Source organism: Chiroxiphia lanceolata, chromosome 6, assembly GCF_009829145.1.
Source record: "Chiroxiphia lanceolata isolate bChiLan1 chromosome 6, bChiLan1.pri, whole genome shotgun sequence".
In the NCBI taxonomy this organism is placed as follows: Eukaryota; Metazoa; Chordata; class Aves; order Passeriformes; family Pipridae; genus Chiroxiphia; species Chiroxiphia lanceolata.
The window spans coordinates 29,828,300-29,848,332 of NC_045642.1; the positions used below are offsets into that span (position 1 = coordinate 29,828,300).

Consider the following 20,033-nt stretch of genomic DNA (forward strand, 5'->3'; position numbering starts at 1 on the left):
TGCCTTTGAGTCAGTTTGGGTTGTGTCAGGTCTCAACGGCAAGTGTAACTGCCCCTCTTTCCCCCTTTCTCTTTCCCTCCTTGCCACTCCCCAGCTGCATCCCATCCCTCTGCCTTTGCCTGGGGGGAGGGGGTGACTTTGGGGAGCCAGCGCCCTGGTGCTCACTGGTACACACCAACCTCCTCTCCATCTTGCTGCTGCGGTGTCTGCTCCCCAACCTGTGCCCAACATGCAGCCCTGGTGAGCTCGCACGCTGCCTTGCACCATGTCCATTGCTCTCTGACAGCTTTCATCTGCAAAACATCTTTGGCCCTTGAATATTAACTTTTTCCCTCTTTTTCTTCTCTCTCCCTGTCTTTCTCATGTTCTCTCCCCACAGCCCTGCTGCTCACCCAAGGTAAGTGCTTTTTCTTCTTTTCTCTGCCTGCCCTTGCTCTATTTTCATCCCCTTTGGTCAGACCCCGCCATGTTTATGTTTGCTGTGTTGTAGACAACCCCAGCTCATGGTGTTTGTGTCTAGCAGGAACTATTTAAGAGCAATGCATTAAGAAAATAACAGTGATTGATTGACATCTAAGAGCATTTCCCACCTTCCAGATTTTCTCCTGCAGTCTGGGGGAAATGACCCAGCCAGAGTCACAAAGCAGAACATGCGGCTCTGGCTGGTCTAAAGCTGTGACTTGACCCTCTTTTTGGGCAACTCTGGTGCTTGGGTTGTGCTGATGCACTGGGGTGCATGGGGCTTTTCTGCTGGGGGTGACACTCCTGGGGTGCAGGACATTGTTGTCTGGGGTGAGCAAGGGTGCAAGGCTATGCAGGTGTCCCCTTCCCATGGAGGACCATACATGACCCCTCAAAGCACCCTTGTGCTTTCCACCTCCCATCCTGGGGGGTTCCAGGGGTGTGCCCAGCACCAGGGGAGCACTACCAGGACATGATAAGCACCAGCACCATTTCCCTACTCATCCTCAGCTCTGGCTCTGCACTCTTCATCTCCTTTCCCTGTGCCAGGATTTTATATGCATTAATACTGAGCCCTCTTCCTTGCCTGAAATCCCCATTACACTGGTCTCTCTTTATCCCACTGTGGTGCAATGTACACCTCCTGTATTTTCATTATTCCTTCAATTCCAGATATGATTACTGTTGAATTTACACTGAAGAAATATTTGTTAGAAGGCAAGGGTGGGCATGCAGGGTGCAGACAGGAGCTTGAATCTGACACGTTTGCAAGCAGAGCTGAAAACCAAAGCATTTATGATCCCCAAGCTGTGCTGCAAATCAAACGAGCAGCATCTGCTATGCAGGCTTCAGTCTCTGCTCCTTTTCAGAGAATGCCAAATCTGCTGCTTAGGGGATGTCCAGAGCCCACTGGATATTGGACTAATTAGAAAATTGCTAGTGGCAGGCAGAAATCCCCAGTTCCCCAAATATCAGCTTCGGGTGTTTATGGAAAACTCCTCAGAATGGTTTGGGCGATTTCCTTTGTTACCTCTTCAGGTCCGGGAGGACTGGAAATAAGTTGAGCACAGCCTCCTTCCCAGTAATTTCATTGCCTTAATTCAGTAGCTGCCTAATTTGATCAGAACCCCTGGAACCAAATAATTTCTATTAAAATAACATAACTTTCCTCTCTCTGTTGTGATCCAGTCTGATTGCTTTTGGCAGCTGTTATTGGAGAACTTGGTCACCAGCTATGGAAAGTTACTTTTCAGTTAATAAGGAAAAGCCTCCCCTCTGTCTGGTGGGAGGTAATCCCTGGGGTGCCCCCCTCGGTGAGCTGCCTCAGGGTGCCCTCTGTGCATGTGATGTGTGTTTGGCCCCCAGTTCAGGCTCATGGTGCTCAGCCTCCACATGTGGCTTCAAGCCAGCAGCCAGCCAGCGAACAGACACGTGCTGGAGTGTCACTCAGCACCAATCACAGCTAATCAGTGGGGAGACAAGTGACGTCCTCGTTTAGTCCGTGTCATGTTAGATTTAGGTTACACAGGCACACAGGAATCTTTGTAAAAAAACCTGCACTATTGAATGTTTCAGTGGAATCTGTCCGTCCCACTCCTCGTCCCCTCCCTCCTGGAGCAGCTCACACATCTCTTTCCAGGCAGTGCCCCTCTCCTGGAGCTGTGTCCCTGTGACTGCTGGGTGCCCTGGCTCTCCTCTGCAGGCCTGGGGCATTTCCCCTCAAGTGGCATCCCTTTGACAGCCCCCACAGTGCCAGCAGCAGCATAGCCCCCACTCATGGCAGTGACCCGCTTTCTTTGCAGAAGCTGTGGGTGCCCCAGTGGATGAGCCCATGTGGCAGTGCCTCTCTTGTCCCAGGAGCCCTTACCTGGGGGAAATGAGAAATCCCGGCCTTGGCCCCCCTGGCCTTGCAGAGCCCTGGCAGGGAAAATAACTGGGAAGGGCACAGATTCAGCTCAGCATTTGTTTCTTCTAAATGAGCTCTCAGAGCCAGGCTTGCAAGACCGTGCAAAGATTCTGAAAGCCTTGCTTGGCCATGTCCAACTGTCCAATGCCAGTTGTTCAGACTTCAGAGGACCACTGTAGTATGGGATTGCTGTGGAGAGACTTGAGAGTCAAACTTGGGTTGTTTTTTTTAACTTCTCTGGTGTGTAACCTTCTGTTTTGACACTGACAGTGATCTCTCTGTATACTCTTTATACAGGGAAATACTCAATATCAAAGTGCACAGGTACTCCAGTTGTCCCCACCTTTGCTATCAGTGGATGAACTGCTCTGATGGTCTTTCCAATCCTTGCAAAAGTCGCTGAAAGCCTGTGCAGAACCTTTACTTGAAAGTTCTTGGGCTCAGGTGATTCAGATTCTTAAAGAGATGCGAAATTACCCAAATAGTAGATATGTCTATATCCTAATTTGTACATACTCATCCAGATCAAAGAAAGTATTTCTAAATCTATTTATTTATGCATTAAAACTCCTGGGTCCACTTTGCAGTGGGAAGGACTGGGGAACAGAGACGCCAGTTATCTGGCCTGTCGGGGACAGTTGTGTCAGCAGCAATCTCAAGGCAGAGCCAGGAGTGCAATAATGCTCAGTTCGCAGCCCTGTGCCTTAGCCTTCCTCTCATGAATGTGCAGCATTTCTCAGTTAGCATTAAGGAATGCTAGGGCATGTATACAGGATGTATCATGTCTCACAAATAGCTTTCAGGGGTAAGTAAGTGGATTCCTCACATTTTAGAAAGCAGCCCAGGCTGCCACTGCTTGTGTGTGTGCATGTGCTTCAGTAAAGGGTATATCCATATGCTAATCTCCAAAGGCAGTGTGTCTTTTAGCCAGCAGTCTTCCCCACTTGTGACTGACAGCTTGACAGTGCTCAGGAGATAGGAACTCATTCATGCTCACTATTTGCTTTGTTTAGCCAGGATTATATTTTACTAAACCACAACAAAAAAAAAAATAAAATCCCATTTTAATTGTTGTTTTGATTTCTACCTAGCAGAATAGTCCCTAGAAGGGGTGACCTTCATACAGATACATGCCCACTCCAGAAATGGATGGAGACAAGATAGCTCAAGGAGTGTGAAATGGCCTTCATAGCAATCTTTCATGAATACATTCCTGGTTTTAATCCAATTTATTCAGCAAGTGATAGGGAATACCAACTGGTCTATGGCTGCTTGGTAGTCTTGCAGCACTGCCTGTGATGAGCGTCTACCTCTCTGATGGTGTTACAAGGCCTTCCCATTGCCTTTTTCAGATCAAAAGATGCGGTGGCCAGATTACTCCATGGAAATTGGCTTTATCTAACTTGGATTTATGATGTGTCCAGGAGGCCTACAGGCAATGTCCAGTTGCCATTTGGTCCCCCCCATCTGAAGGAGGTTGAGTGGGCATACACCCATGTAGTATTCTCCAGGAGCAATGCATGATGTTGGAACACTGCTTAGTGCTCCCCTTTCTCCAGAAGAAATACAAGGAGGAGGGGATCTCCTTACAATATTTTGAGCCCAAGAAACTGCCTGTCATGTGCAGATCTGAAAGCGCTTTGCAGATCACTGCAGCTCAAGTTCCAGAATGGCCCTGCAGACGTAAGTGGAGAGAGACAGACTGAGAGACAGACATGGGATGAGAACTGAGGAGCGAGCATGGCAGGGACATGCCCAGGGCTGCAGAGCACAGCAATGGCAGGACCGTAACCGGGAGCTGCCAAGCCCCCTTGTCTGTCATAGCTTTAAGGGTCTGAACAAGGCAGAGTACATGAGAGAGCATGGAATGGTTTAACCAAAAACCTCTCCTTCCTTTCTGTGGGGTTCAGTGTGTAGTGGCTGTCAGCTGTGGCCATTGCTACAGCCTGAGCAAAAGTGGACTTCATCCTCATTCTTCCCACCAAGCCTTTAATCTTATCAGACATGTTGTCTCCCCTGCTTGTAGCATCTCCTTTCTAACCCATGGGCTCCCTGGCACCCAGAGTGGAGTATCTTGGTGCAGCTGGCACATCAGCCCCAACTTGCCTAGCCTCAGCAGCCTCTATGTGCTCCTACAACCCAGAGAGATTCCTAAGACTTGATGGTAGCACACACCAATGTACCAGGGCAGGCAGGATTTAGGGGACCTCTCCGGCCCCTTCCCCTTCCCAGGGAGGAGGTGGAGGCAGCCCAGGAGGTCCTGGCAAGCTCCTGTTCTTGCTACGCACAGCCAGACCTTATCAGACTTAATTGGGGTTGACAGCAGGGAGTCCAAGGAGTCCAGGGTGCAATCCGCATTGAAAAGTAGGTACTGATGCAGATACAAATAGAAATCAGGCTAGTTAATAATTAAGCTGCAGCTTGGCAGCATTCACCTTGACAGACTTGACCTTACAAATTAAAATCTTTCTCGCAACACCCTTCCCTCTTTATGTTTTATTTATCACAGCCCTCAGTAGTCTTATTTGCAGGCTACTGCACGAGGGTGATGTGTGACACACCTCACAGATGCTCTGTCTCTGCTTCCTGGAGAAGCCCTCCAAGGCCCCAGCCCTACACCCAGTCCCTCAGGAGTTAGGGGCCTGTGGCTACCACAGACCATGTGGGAGCATGCCCCATGCTTGATGCGGGGACAGCAGCCTCCTGCAGCTCCACAGGCATCCTGGTGCACCCTGCTGCTGGCCAAAGGGCTTCCCTGAAAGGCAGGAGCATTAGGATTGTGCTCTGTCACTGGGATGTTGCAAGAGTTCATTCCTTCTCAGCTGTTGAGTCAGTACACACAGGGCCTAACTCAGCCCTCAGCATCCCATTGGAACAGGCAGACCTAACAAGCCTGGAGCAGGTTCAGCTTGGGCTCTGGTGTTTTGTAGAGGTTTACACTGATTCCTATCAGAAGGTGCTCATATGTGTCCTAAACAGTAGGTGGGGAGAAGCAGCGGAATCATGTAGGTGCTTTGTATCACTCTTTGGAGATGCTTAGCTCTTCCCCTTAACTGTATTGTGGTATAGGCTGGGGCAAGAGATGCGTCAGCTGGGCTTCTAATTTTGTCCTTCCTGCCACAAATGGCACAGCCTTAATTTCAGAGGACAGTCAGCAGCCTGGTATTTGGCACCTATGGGTCACTTGAATGAGTGCCTTGAGCAAGATCCAGCACAGTATTGACATGTGAGTCTTGATCTGTGTTTGTCTTCTACATTAGGATAGAGATTCAGTGAAAATATAATGGCAGCTTAAATGTTTTCAGATGCACCTTTGAAATTTGTTAAGTTTCTGTGCTTTGCTTTCCTGTTGCACATTCACAAATGTGACTGCATTTTTATGAGATAAGAAGGAATTACTTTCTTTCTTCCTTATCTGAAAGCTTCCTCTATTAACATTTCTGTGAGGTACCCATTTGGACATGCTGCCTGTTCCTGTTCTCCCGTGGTTTGCTTGCAGCTGACATTTGAAAGACTTAGCTTGGCAGTCATATTCAATCAGCTGTTCCCATAGGACACCCTTGACAGGCTTTCTTGGGCACCCATGTTTCTTCTCTCTGCTCCTCATTTCACAAACTGGGGCAGTTTATATGTACACACTGTACAAACAGCCCCAGTTCACCATATACACCACAAAGGAGGCCTTGTGTGTTGACAGCAGGGCCTCCATTATTCATGTCTCGATGGACATGCTGTCAGTAGGCTGAAGGTCTCCATTGCTGGTCAGCTTGTCCCTTCACTCCAGGTGGCCTACTTAGGGCTTGAAGGTGCCTCTGGTGGCACTTAGTCCAGTAGCAAGGTGCCCTCTTGAATAGCAGGACTCCCACTGCCCCTCAGTGCTGTGGTAAGCACCAGCACCTTTATTTTGTGCAGTGTCTGGTGTCACCCTCATGCTAGCATGCAGCCTCTAGGCTGACAGAGCAATCTGTCCACTCTTGGACAGGGTTGTGTCGCTTGACTTACTCTGAGAGCTGCCTGGCAAGTGGTTGCCCCGTTCATCGAATCAGTTGGTGATCCACAAGTGCCTTGCAGAGACAATAAAGCCACCTGCTGGCAGGTGCAAGGTCCTGTGGACACACATGTTCCCATGCAGCCTGCCCAGCAGCTTTGGACCTGGCACACTCTGAGAAGAGATGCAGGAGATCTTCCTCCTTAGGGAGGGCTTCAGATACTGCACTTCCTGCCTGGTGCAAGTACATTAACCAGCCCGAGCAAGATGCCAGGTTCCGGGATAAAGCTGTGTTGGATAGCACTTCCTATGTAGATGAGCAAGTTTTCTGCACTGGACGTGCTTAGAGACCTGCCAGCAGCTCAGCCTTGCCTAAAGGGATAACATTTGCATGAGGCTCCGTGTTCTCTTACCATGCCAAAGGCTTTTGTCAAATCAGTTAAAGTAGGGACTGAGGTTTCATTGCATTATTTTTCCTGGAGTTGTGGAGCCGAGGAAATTTGGCCTGATATTCCCTGTTTTCAGAGCATCTCCTCAGATTCCAGACATTTGCTTTCTGCACTCTGCAACTGCAGCCAGTGGGCGGGAGCCCAAGGGACTGCGACCGCAGCTTTTCAGATGCAGTTACTGCCCAGGGAAGGTTGTAGTGAGTCAGACTGTCACAAAGTCCAGGCTTTGCAACCCTGATGGGATGGCTGTAGTGCTTTTGCTCAGCTCTGTACTGTCAGCACATGTCAGCATGCCAAGCTAGGCTTTGCAAAGCTGAGGGTGCCTCCGCCCTTGAGCTTCAGGTTATGGGGAGTTCAGACAGAAGCAAAGCCATGTATGTGCTATGGCAGCTGATGTATGAACACCTGCGTTTTCATCAGTGGATACAGCTTGTCATCTTTATATGCTTCCAGGTAGAGGTAGAGACTGGTCTTCCTTGTTCTGTGTCTTAGAAAGAGATGTAGATTGCATCTGACTCCCTGTTCCAATGAATAAAAGTATCTTGAATCTTGTTCTTGATAATCATCAATTCATGCCTACAAGCGTAGTATAAGGCAGAACATTTTCATAGAATCATGGAGTCATAGAATCATTAAGGAAAAGACCTCCAAGATCTTTGAGTCCAGCCTTTGACTGAACACCACCGTGCCAACTAAACCAGAGCACTAAGTGCCACATCCAGTCTTTTTTTGATGTCTTCCAGGGATGGTGATTCCACCACCTTCCTAGGCAGCCCATTCCAATGCTTAACCACCCTTTCACTGAAAAAATTCTTCTGCACTTCTGCAGCTCAGCTGCCTCCTCCACTCTGTGCTCACTAGGTCTTTGCCTGCAAATGTGTCCCCTATATCCCCCAGCAGTCTGTATTGCCCATCTTTTTCTCCAGGTGCTGTGCTCTCCTGTCTTTGTCATTTCTTGTAAACTTATGTGATTCCTAAATCCAGACTATTCTGTCTTTAAGCTAGGCAATGATGGTGTGGATGTACGTCATCGATTTCAAATGATGGATGCAGCTTTTCTGCTTCTGTGATGGGTTATAATAATGTCACCTACCACAAGAGTTATTATATGTTTTATAAATTCTGCAGGTCTTGCAAGGCTTACAGTCTTTGCAATCAATCTAGTTGGGCAGATGAAGAGAGAAGTCAGAGTTTATAAATAGATTTCACTGGGACTTCATAACATCTGTGTGATTTTTGGTAGGAAGCATGAGATCTGCTGGAGTCCATATGGGATTAATCACATGTGAGGCATTACCTGGGCATTTGTAACCTCTACAGGAAACCTTGGGTAACACCTGTTAGCCAGAACAAGATGCTCTGCCGGGTTCTTCAGAGCTCCAGGTCCTGCTCCCAGGCTCAGCTGAGCCTTGTATTGCAGCTCATACACCCTGACTGGTCAGACACAGGAAAACCAGGGGAAACCCAGCTTCTTTCTTGAGATGTCAGAGCTTTACCGAGACCCCATCAGCATGCGTCTGCACTTGGGTGGGTGGGTGGAAGAGGAGACCTGGGTCAGGGCTAGGAAGCTACCTGGGCAGTTGGGATGCTCCTTCCCATCTGGGCAACCATAACCCTTTCCAGGCATCTTGCTGGGTTAGCTGGAACATCAGCAAGATGAGCCTAACATAGGCTCATCTCAGAATCCTGCTGACCTGAGGTCCTGGTTTAGTTTCCTCCAGCAGAAACTAAACGTATAATCAGAGAATGGAATATGTTGGAAGGAATTTTTCATCTGGTTTCAACCCTCCTGCCATGGGGTTGCTGGTCCCTAGACCAGATTGCTGAAAGCCACGTCCAACCTGGTCTTGAACACTTACAGAGATGTGGCATCCATAACTTCTCTGGACAACCTGTTCCAGTGCTTCACCATCCTCACAGCAGTATGAAAGAAAAAAGTACTTGTTTCATTACTTACTTGTTCATTTTTCCAATTCATGTGTGGTTCACATGTGGTTGTGACTGTGTGTTGCTCTGAGTGCTAGATCAAGCACTGAGTGGCACAGTGATTTTCTGCTCAGAGGGGAATAAAAAGATCCTGTCTCTTGTTCAGTCAAATCAGGGAACACGTCAGGGTGTTACCTCAGTCTCCCCAAAGATGTGGCTACTGCGGATGTGATGGGAGGGTATATGTCAGCCAAGAGCACCAGTGCAGATTGAAGAAAGATTCAAGGGGATTTTTTAAAGAAATTGAAAACATGTTGCACTTGGGCCCTGCAGACAAGCCCCCATGGTGCCCTGGAGCTCCAGGGCTGCTGCCTACAGCTTAGTGTTGACCTTGCTTTCACAGAGGTGGCTGAGAGGAAGCTGACGGTTGAAGAGGAAGAAGCCAAGAGGATTGCAGAGATGGGCAAACCAATACTCGGCGAGCATCCCAAACTAGAAGTCATCATTGAGGAGTCCTATGAGTTCAAGGTCAGTAGGTGTCCTAGGGGTCTTCCGGGAGGGGGAAGCCATGTGGCACTGCTGAGCAGCCTTAGAGAGTAGAACTGAGGAGGCAGCATGTGCAGGGAAAGAGCTGTTGGAAGAGGGAAAGAAGTATGTAATGCAGTAAAGGGTGGGTGAAGTCTACAAGAAATGTCAGAAGTAGCAGCTGCTGGTAGTCAAGGGTGGAGGGAGAAAGAAAAGGGAGCCCTGCTGTAAGCAGAAGCAGCCAGTGGGGAGTAGCAAAGCTGTCTCTGGTGAGGCACGGATGAGGGAAGAAGGAGCCTCATCAGGATTAAAGGGTGGGAAGCAAGCTGTCTCTGGTGAGGTTTAAGTCAGCCAGTCCAGGGAGAAGGTGAGCTTAACTCCTGTCATGACTTCATCTGGCTGGTAGGAGAGTGCTTGTGGCACTTCCAGAGTTTGGAAAGGGTCTGTGAGACCACAGTGCACTCAGAGATCGTTCTTGCCAGCTAACAGCCAGTTTAACTGCTGTGCATCTTTATTCCCACAACAGAGCACCGTGGACAAGCTGATTAAGAAGACAAACCTGGCTTTGGTTGTAGGGACACATTCCTGGAGGGACCAGTTCATGGAGGCCATTACCGTCAGTGCAGGTGAGGGGGACATCAGAAATCCCATACCAGCATCCATAGGGTTCATGCAGCCTGGAATGAGACCTATCTGGGCTCAGGACACCACATCTCCCTGGTCGGTGATGCTCATCTGTTGGGTATGTGGTGACCATCAGCAAAGCTAGTCCAGAGAGCTCCTCTGCTCCACATAAAGTGGGCTTTTGCAGATACATTAGCCAGGAGCTCAGGAGATCCATCTTTTGGTGCAGAGCTATCCAGGAAGCCAGTTTTCAAAAACTTTATGTCAGCTGGCAGTGCTCCTGCTGCTTCAGTGATCTGATGAGTAGTGTACAGGCAGCAAGATCCCATTCTGGTTGGGGTCCTGGTTTGTGGCATGCCCAGTGCAAGTAGCTTCTACTGCTGGAAGAAGTCCTGTCTGCCACGGCCAGTAGAGTTTCTGGGAGCAGGGAGGGTTACCACATGCAGACAGGAGATGTTGCCCCATGAGGCAGCAGCTGGTAGAGCAAACGATCCAGAGACCTGCCAGCTATTGCCTGGCGACAGAGCTCACCACTTTCAGAGCCAGGCAGCTGTGGAGCATATTCTTTAGGCATGTCTATGCCATTAATGGCATTTGAGCATCTTTCTGAACCTGTCCTTGATGGTTTGGCATCTTCCCCAAAGGGATGTTTTACACTCAGCTGTAGAGCAGGCAGTGGACAGGCAGGCAGTTGGGTGGGAGCTGTTGCCAGTGGCCACAAGGGCTTCTTCTGACGTGAAAGAAGAGATGCAGGGTATTCGGTTTTCTTCTTTCTAGCAATTAAGAGAAGCTGCTTCTGTGGAAGCATCCTTGGAGCAATGTTATTTCCCTGGTCTGCTTCTGTTCCTATGCCTCTCCCCTTCCCTTGACATCTGTCCTGTGCTCCCTACCTGCTTTCTCTTTCTCCAGTTTATTTCCATTGTCCTGTGTCTGTACAAAGACCAGCAGTACTTCCAGTTTTGGGGCTGACCTGGCCCACCAGGCTAAGCAGGAGACTCCTCCAAGGGCCTGCACCACCATTGCTGATACCCTCACACAGATGAGAAATTTCTTGCTGGGCTGCTGCTGGTGTCCAGCCCATATTCTGGAGCAGGAGGATCAAGAGGTCTCTCCAGTTTCCCAGTTCTATTACTTTCTGCTAGTTTTTGGACCAGATTACCACTTGCATGTGTAACTTCATCGTGCCCCTCAACAGTGATCTCCACAGGTTGATTATATCCTATGTGGCTGCCTGTGGATGGGGATAGGGCTGCCCCTCTGTGAGTGTAGTATCCCACTCTACCACTCCCCATCCCTGTGGGCTCTAGAGTGTCTGAGAGGCACTCCTATTGCCAAGCCTCACCTATCACTGAGGGACCTGCTGTGCCCTGAGCCCAGTGTCATGGCTGGCACCATCCCACCTTGTCCTAGGAGAGCAGAATCCCGGGGTGAAAGGGCCAAGCAGAGGCTACATCTAACCCCTGTAAACTTGACCTGCCCCAACATGAAGATTGGACCTCTCCTTCCATGTTGTTTGCAGCGGGTGATGAGGACGAAGATGAGTCTGGCGAGGAGCGCCTGCCATCCTGCTTTGACTACGTGATGCACTTCCTGACTGTCTTCTGGAAGGTGCTGTTTGCCTGTGTGCCCCCCACTGAGTACTGCAATGGCTGGGCCTGCTTCGTTGTCTCCATCCTCATCATCGGCATGCTCACGGCTGTCATCGGCGACCTCGCCTCCCACTTCGGCTGCACCATTGGCCTCAAGGACTCGGTGACTGCTGTTGTCTTTGTCGCCTTCGGCACTTCCGTACCAGGTGAGGCGGCTGCAGGGAAGGGATGGGGTGGGAGGTAACTCCTCTGATGATGCTCTTCCTTCCAGGGGAGCAGCTCTGTCATGGGATGGGGTTCAGGCTGGGAAGGGGATCCACAGAACCCTGTTCCTAGACAAGGTCTGCACTCTGCTTGGTGGCAACATGGAGTCTCTGGACCTGGGAGGGGGTTGTGCACCAAGAGAGGTCTGTGTCCTAACCTGGTCAGTGTCACACCTAAGCCTCCGTTGTCCCCCAGACATGAAGCGTTGTCTGTTTCTCCTGTTGAAGCCCCCAGTGATTTCTCCTTTCCTCCTCCCTCAACCCCAGACACATTCGCCAGCAAAGCTGCGGCCGTCCAGGACGTGTACGCTGACGCCTCCATCACCAACGTCACAGGCAGCAATGCTGTCAACGTCTTCCTGGGCATCGGGCTGGCATGGTCAGTGGCAGCGATCTACTGGGCGTCACAGGGGCAGGAGTTCCAGGTGTCGGCAGGGACCCTGGCATTCTCTGTCACACTTTTCACCATCTTCGCCTTCATCTGCATCAGTGTCCTCCTCTACCGCCGGCGACCCCACCTTGGCGGGGAGCTGGGAGGCCCCCGGGGGTGCAAACTGGCCACGACGTTGCTCTTCGTCAGCCTCTGGCTGCTCTACATCCTCTTCGCCACCCTGGAGGCCTATTGCTACATCAAGGGGTTTTAGGCAGTGGAGGGATGGTGCTGCCGGAAGGAGGGACCCCCTCCTCCATTACCTCACCGGACACCGGTCCTGGAAGTGCGGTTTCACCCGAGGGTACAGCTGTCTGTCAGGGGCTGCCACTGCCCAGACGGTCAGACAGCTGGGTGCCAAGAAGGGCAAAACCATCACAGAGTGAAAAAGCAAAGAGACAAAACCCATCCAAAAATGGTATAAAAGAAAGCAACAATGGCAAGTATTGAAATAAAACACAATAAACCCAGCCACTGACCCTATTCAATGAGATTATGAAGTTTCAACCATCTCCAAAGGCCACCTCTCCCACAGGGGCTCATCTCCTTTCCTGCCGAGCACCCCTCCACTGTTAAGGAGATGTTTCCTTATTTTTACTAGTTGAGAATTGCAGAAGCCTGATTCAGGAATTTGGGGGGGGATTTTTCTTTTTTTTTGTTTGCTTGTTGCTTTTTGGTTTTGGGGGAGCACGCTAATTGATTTTTTTTCTTTTTTACTACTTAATCAGAAAAATGTTAAAAATTTAAACTCTAAAGCTTCAAGCTGCCATCAGTGCTGGAATTGAACATGTGTATTTTATGAAGCCACAAAAGACTGTGACACAGTCAAAGAACTTCTTCACTATTACCCGTTCCCTCCCCCGCCACCCTCCATTACTTTCTTTTTTAAGAACATCACAAGACTGATATATTTTTAATACAAACACAGACACACAGTCACACACATTTAATGACAAAGGCTGGAGCATGTAGCATCTCAATCACCTGCCTGGGCTAAGAAAAAAAGAAGGAAAAAACCCCCAACCCTCTAATACAATACGTGTCATGTATATTTTGACTATGGCATTTCTCTTTGTATAATTAACTTTGAGCTTGTGGTACTGCAGGGAGAGAAAATTATGTTAATTTACAACTGTTAAAAGAAATAAATGGCCACCCAGGAAGAGCCTGCCGCAGGGGGAGCAAGGGGGCCAGGGAAAGCGGCACTGGCTCCTTGGGATGGTGGTGGTGGCGGGTTTGCTGCGTGGTTCTCCTGCTCAGAGGTGGAAATGAATTTAGGAAAACCTGGATAGTGTGCCCATATGTTCCCAGTGCCATCTCACCCTGAGCTGTGGCATGGCTGCCCTTTTATTCAATTGCTCCCCCAGTTTTCACAACGCCTGTATCTTGCTGGTGGTCTTCAGGCCACTGACAGGTACAGGCTTAAAAACTGCCATCCACATCAGGACTCCTGCGTCATCTCAAGTACCTTTTAGGCACACCAGACAGACAAAAAAGCATCCTTTTCATTTGAAGTGCATTTCTTTTTAAGGAAAAAGAAAGAAAAAAACCCACCACCACGAGAATATGTCATGAGTTACATCAAAAGCTGAAAATTGAAATGTTGGGTTGGTAATAAAAATAAATAAAAATTATACCTATATCTATATAAACAGTGCTATCTAGAAACATATTTCTTAATTGAGAGCCCTGGAAGAGAATGTTAAAACCCTACTCTTTGTAAAGTGTTTTCAAGACAAAGATCATTTCTTCTGTCAAGAAACAGGTGCTGTAAAGGCAACCATTTTCATCGAGTTCTCAATAATAAGCCAAACTTTGGAGGCAGCAAGTAAGAGAGAGGCTGCTGAAAAGTACATCTCTGCCTGCTGAGGTGTTTTTGTCTGCTCCAAGAGGCAGGGAGGAGGTGTCCATAGGTTAGGGAAAAAGCAATGGGAACAAGGTTGTCGTGGACAAAAAGAGATGTAACATAGAATGTGACTAGGTGGAGGTGATGATGGTTCTTAACACCCAGACGAAGTATTTATTTTCATACAAAATGTTTATCAGATATCTATATCTCTATATAAATGTGTATACATGTGAGGCAGAGAAGAGGGATTCTTCTCAGAGGACCAGCAGGAGCTTTGCCAGTAGGAGCCCACCATGGGTGAAAACCGCTGGGTTTGAAGCTAACAAGCATCTGACATCCTGCCTCCTTATCCTCCCTTCTCCATACCTGTGGTAAAGGGCCTGAAAAAGATGGGCAAGAAACCCCGAGGCCAGGCTCCCACTGAGCTCGCTGGTTCTTCTGGCCTCCAGTAGTGCCAACAAGAGCAGCTGCTGCCACCGCCATGCTGCCCATCAGATGGGGACCTCAGAGCTCACACGAGACACTGAAAGAAACATTACAGAAACCCCAAACGCTTTCTGGGGGGATTTAAATTGCAGCTCTCAAGGGGAGATTGTTACTGTTGCTGTTTTTAATTTGGACATATAGAGTATGTTGAGTATGTTGAGCTCTTATTTTACCCATGCCAGCATACCCATTCCTGGATAAAGCCCAGCCTGGAGCGCTGTTGTGCTGTTCTTCTGTTGCTTGTGTGTATGCACCATGTGCTTTTCATCCACTTCCTTCTCCAGCTGACTGCAGGGAGGGGATGGGAGGTAGGACTGGCTACCATGAGGGCCAGCTGCATGGAGACCCTGATGCCCTCCATGCACAAGGGTGATCTGCACCAGGCTGACAACCTCTGTGGCATGTTTCTTTCTTTCATTTTTATTTTTTACTTCATTAAAAATGCGCAAGCTGAAAAAAACCAACAGGCTTGGTGCCTTTGGGGATTTTTTTTCCTGGAGCTTTTATGTTTCATTTTGGGTCTAGTTATCTGCTTGCTTCTGTTTTCCTTGGGGCAGGTGCCTGGACTTGGTTGCAATGGCTCTAGCTAGTTTGCCCCCTGATTCCCAGCCCTGCAGTTCAGTACTGCTGGGAGGACCCTGCAGCACTTGCCCCTGGCTTGCTGGCAGAGAGGTGGTTTTGCTGCTGGTTTTGTTGTTGCTGATCCTTCCCCTTTGTTTCTCCCATCAGCTTCCCATGGCAGCCTGCAATAGCAGCCTCTCCCAGCAGCCTGTGTGCTTTGGGCTGCAGATCTTACCTTTTGGTCTCTTAGCATTGTATGGGGACACAGTCTAAGGGTCATGCATGGTGTGGGGCCAGTGGTACCAATGGCTGCCTTCCCACTACTGTTGCCATGGGGGGCACCTCCAGCATTTCACAGGTTTTGCTATCCAGGTGATACTGCACTGCATGGGTGCTGGTCAAAAATCAGCCTTTGTGTAAAGAAGAGTATTGCAAAGAGGAGTCACTCGCCTGTCCCCCTCAAACTGTCCAGGAATTGCATCCCAGTTTTGGTCAGTACCATGCTGCCTCCTCACCCAGCATCTGATTGTTTTTTTCACTTGAATTTGGGTGCCTGACCCCCAAAGTGCCCTTCACAGCGGACCTTGAGCTAGAACTGTTCCCATATGCCCTCTGCAGCAAAGGGGCAGTTGGTGCAGCCCATAACCCCAGTTTCCCATCTTACCTGCCAGCATGGGGCCCACTTATGGGGCTCCAGGGGAGACTGGGTTTTGGGCACCTCACAGTGCAATGCAGAATGTCCAGGTGGGGTGGGAGAACTCCTGGGTGGGCACCCATGCTGTAGGAAGGGTTGCCCTAGTAGAGCAGCTGTGGGAAGGCTGTGCTGCACATTGCTTCCTCGGGGCAGCCAGATCTTGGCAAAGCCACAAAGAGACCACTGCCCTACTGGGTCCTGCATGCTCCCACCCCTCTCCACAGGCCTGTGGGATCACTTCCCACCTCTTGCCCTGTTGGCTGGCTCCTGCCCACGGTGATCACACCTGCTTCTGACGCAGGACTATTCATGACAAGCTTAGACAGAACACAAAAGTATTCTATGATACACATTTCTTCTGAATCCATGGCTGGGGCTGCTGGACTAGTTTGTAAGTCACTTGTCCTCTGGCATAGGAGAGCCTCTCCACTACCCTCCATCCCTAAGTAGCAACACGATGTCTCCTCACAGCACCATCTGCAAGGAGAAGCCCCCATCAGCTGCATGTGCCACTTTAGGCTTCAGCTGCCCTGGCCCACTGCTGTTGTGGGATGATGCCTACCTGCATGTCTCCACCAGTGTAGCTCTTTGCTTTGGAAAAACATTTTGGAGGACACCCAGTACTGTTGTTGTACTGTCACTGGACACTGATGAGATAAACTATAGGTAACAAAAGTTTTGTTCACCTACAGTTCACCTCATCCACCTCCATAGCACAATAGGACATAGATACAGATCTGGATGGTAACAGAAGGGCATCAAGGAGGTCTTGTCATGCTTGAATATGGCACCATTCAAAGCCAGGAAATTTCAATCCAGTCTCACTCAAATTTGGCATTAAGTGGTAGCAGGTCATTCCTTGTATCATTCACCTGGAATTGCTTTCTTTCTCCCAAGGGGGAAAAAAAAAAAAAGACAAAAACTTTTTTTTTGTTAATTCTGCCAGGAGGCTGTTGCAACCTGACCTTGATGTAGGACCCAGCCTGCACAAATGGGAGCAGCAGTTGCTCAGCCCTGGCCACAAGCTGGAAAGCACTTGTCACCAAGAATAACCTTTGTAGTATTACATGGAAAAAAAATGTTTTTAATGACCATTGTCATCCATGTGCATGTGCCAGGAGCAGCCAGCTTGCTAATAACAGAGTTATGTGTGCCAATGCTACTCAGAGCCCAGCAGAGAAGACAGCACTCCCAACCTGCCTCTATAGCAGGAGGGGATTAAGTACCTCCGGTATCTAAATAAGTCATTTAAAATATGTAGATAATTACCACCATGAGTAGATTTACCCCTCCTCCCTCCCTTCCCTTCACCCAAGGGGTCTGTGTTTTGCCCAGAGGTGTGTGGGTGGCAGGGGCAGACCAGCCCCCTAGACCCATGGGGCATCCCTGCCAGCAGCAGAAACCCTTGGCCCCTTTCCCACATTGCGTTTGGAAACCCAGCACTTCCCCGCATGTTGCCTGGGGTGGTAATTTGAGCTTAGACATGGAGCCTACAGGCATGATGTGAGGTGGATGAGCTCAGCAGATGTTTCCACTGCATCTAAATGTAAGCATTCACCCATGTTCCAGACTGTACCATTGCTATTGCCATGTACATGGCAAGCTGAGTGGGAGCTGTGCCTAAAGGAAAACTCATGACCCACCTACTACTCATTGCTGGGCATGGCCCAGTTTCAAGAATGCGATAAAAATCCCCACAGGCCTAGGAAGTACTCTGTTCGAATGATTTATTTCTTCAATTCACCTAGATTTCACACCCGTTTCAAAGATTTTTTTTTTAGGGTGTAAGATAGAGGTTATAAATGTACAACCTGGGGGAAGGGGGGAAAAATCTCAACACAAAAGCTTCAGAGGCTCTCAGAAAGTTCCTGTGGCAAATCCTTGGCACTAAGGCATATTGTACAGAGCACCTGAGTGTCTCTATTAACACTTTAAAAAGTCTTAAAAGGTCTTAAAAAGGTCTTAAAAGATCTTAAAAAAGCTACCAAAAGAGATTTGATTGCCTCCTCTTCTTCTGGAGCATCTTCATAGAAACTAGCAGCAAACCCAAATGTGGTGTGTGGGGGTGGGGGGGTTAGCACTCTTAATTATTTTTTTTCTTGTTTTATTGACTAGGGCATAAAAACAACTCATTGCTATCCTTACGGTAAGAAGATTTTGTACGTGGCATTGCCCTTAAGGTTCTCCACTTTCTCCTTTTCCAGCTTCTGAGAAGTCATTTCTACGGAATTGCTGCCTGGTGGGTCTTGCTTTGTGTTTGTGCATTCAGACAGCTGCCTTATGGCAGATCATCCCATGCCTCTGCTGAAACTCATCCTGTTGACTTGGATTATTTCTTCAACCTACCAAGCATTCTGGTCCTACCCTCCATAGGTGCTGACAGACACTCCCCAAGCCCCCCAAAACCTCACCCCCTAAGTTAGATATCACCAGGAAAATATTTAGCAAAACAATTTCCAAAAGCTGCTGCTGAAAATACCGAATAGACTTGGATGCTGGACAATCACTGGAAAGATTTCCCCAGAGGGCTCTCTGACTTTGACACTGCACTCAACGTATTGTGAATCTAAAGAGGTTGCGTTTCCTCAGCTTGCTTACAAGAATGTCTTCTGGGACAGTGCCAGAAGCCTTTCCAAAGTCAAGACATATCACATCTAGTGCTGACCCCCCTAGCCACGAGGCTCGTTATCCTGTCAAAGAATGGAATCAAATTAGTTTGAAACGATTTGTCCTCAGTGAAACCTCAACAAGCCCATTCCTGCCATTTATTTACAAACTTATAAATCTATGTAGGGTATTGGAGAATAACTGGTCAGTAGCTTGCTCTTTTAAGTTTTCACATACAAATATCAGGTCTGTAATTCTCTAGGTGTTTCTTCAGCTAGGTGATGTTGCCATGCCATCCTTAAATTCCCTGGCAGCTCACATAAAGTCTGAAATGCTCCAACATTCATCCTACAATTCATATTTTCCCTTCTCATGCTTCAGACTGTTGAAGAGCTCTTGATCCACTTTATTGATCTCTACTTATGCTCCCTTCATTTCCCTTGGAGCAGGATAGTTTCTTACTGGGACTTTGACCCCAGTTCTTTTGTCAGTCCCCAGATCTGTTTTATAATTTAGGAATCTCTTCAGAGATCCTGGACACCAGTTTTCTGAATGCACTTATATTTGGTATCTTGGTTTTTTGGAGTCTAAATACTTTAGAATAACTCATTTTACAAAGGTCTGGTATTCAAGTACGTTTTGAGGAGAAAAAGCTTGCAGCAGACATTTGAACACTTGAAACAATTGTAACAGTTCAAGAGATGCAAAAATTCACATTCATGTTGGGCTGCAGGTGAACAAATACAGCTTCAGTCACCTTCATACAGCTTTGTCTGATGCAATGTGCCAGTTCATAGTGGGAACATCCAAGTCACTTCAGAAATAGCTCCCTCTCTTCAGCCAAATGCTGTGTCAACTCTTTTCTGACATGGTGAAATCAGCAGGGATCACTTCCATGGTCCCTGCCAAAATCATGACTGAAGGAGATAGCAGTGACACTTTGTGCTGTGCAAGGCCAGAGCTGAACTGTGTAATGGTATACTGGACATTCAAACTCTGCAGTTTTTAAGTGCTTGAAGCACAGCTCTGAAGTGCTACAGAAGAACGTGTTTTACCAAAGTGAGTCCTTCGTTCACAACCAAAAAGCAATGAGTTAAGGATCTGCCTTGTACTGGGACTGAATTTCTCTATTTTAGTAAGGTGAGCTGAATTCATCTGTACTTCAGACTCCCAGATGTTGCTACTCTGAACTCCAAACAATGGCCACCTAATCGTGAGTTGTATGCAGGAAACCTGAGCTATTCCTGCTGGCACCAGAGACAAGGGAAGGTGTGGAAACCTCAGTCTCCAGGAGCCACAACCTGCTGCCTCCCTCATCACTCAGTGTACACCCTGTGCACTTCTCTGCCTGCAGCACAGTGCAGGTCTAGCCCAGGCAGGGAGCAGAGAGCCACCCATCACCACTGCCTTGTCTGGGGGTGCAGGCTGGCTAAGTACATAGCAGGTCCTCAGGTCCTCTGCCTTGGCTGAGAGCCAGAAGACCCTCAGTCCAGTCCCAATGTGCTGAAAGAAAACATAATGTGGAATAAATGTTCATTTACGCTTTTGCAGGAGATGGGGGTATAGGTTTGTGATAAAACACACAGCACAGAGCTGGTGGTGCTTTCTGAATGAAAGCTAGACACTTCCTGGTGTGCACAGGCAAGGCTCCTTTGAAAAACAAAAGCCACCATT

At 48.5% G+C, this 20,033-nt stretch overlaps 1 protein-coding gene across 7 annotated transcripts in view; it reads left to right on the top strand.

Annotated features, from left to right (window-relative positions):
* The window catches only part of SLC8A3 (solute carrier family 8 member A3), a 114,188-nt gene extending 99,227 nt beyond the window's left edge, over window positions 1–14,961 (top strand). For 4 of the 7 annotated variants that reach the window (XM_032691060.1, XM_032691056.1, XM_032691063.1 and 1 more), the window contains 5 exons: window positions 380–397; window positions 9,135–9,259; window positions 9,783–9,882; window positions 11,400–11,675; window positions 12,000–14,961. In XM_032691060.1, the coding sequence (XP_032546951.1) occupies window positions 380–397; window positions 9,135–9,259; window positions 9,783–9,882; window positions 11,400–11,675; window positions 12,000–12,376 (896 nt within the window). In that variant the 3' untranslated portion in view covers window positions 12,377–14,961. The remainder of the gene's footprint in view (window positions 1–379; window positions 398–9,134; window positions 9,260–9,782; window positions 9,883–11,399; window positions 11,676–11,999) is intronic. The other 3 variants (XM_032691058.1, XM_032691059.1, XM_032691057.1) reach the window with 2 other exon arrangements.
* Window positions 14,962–20,033: the final 5,072 nt, after the last annotated feature.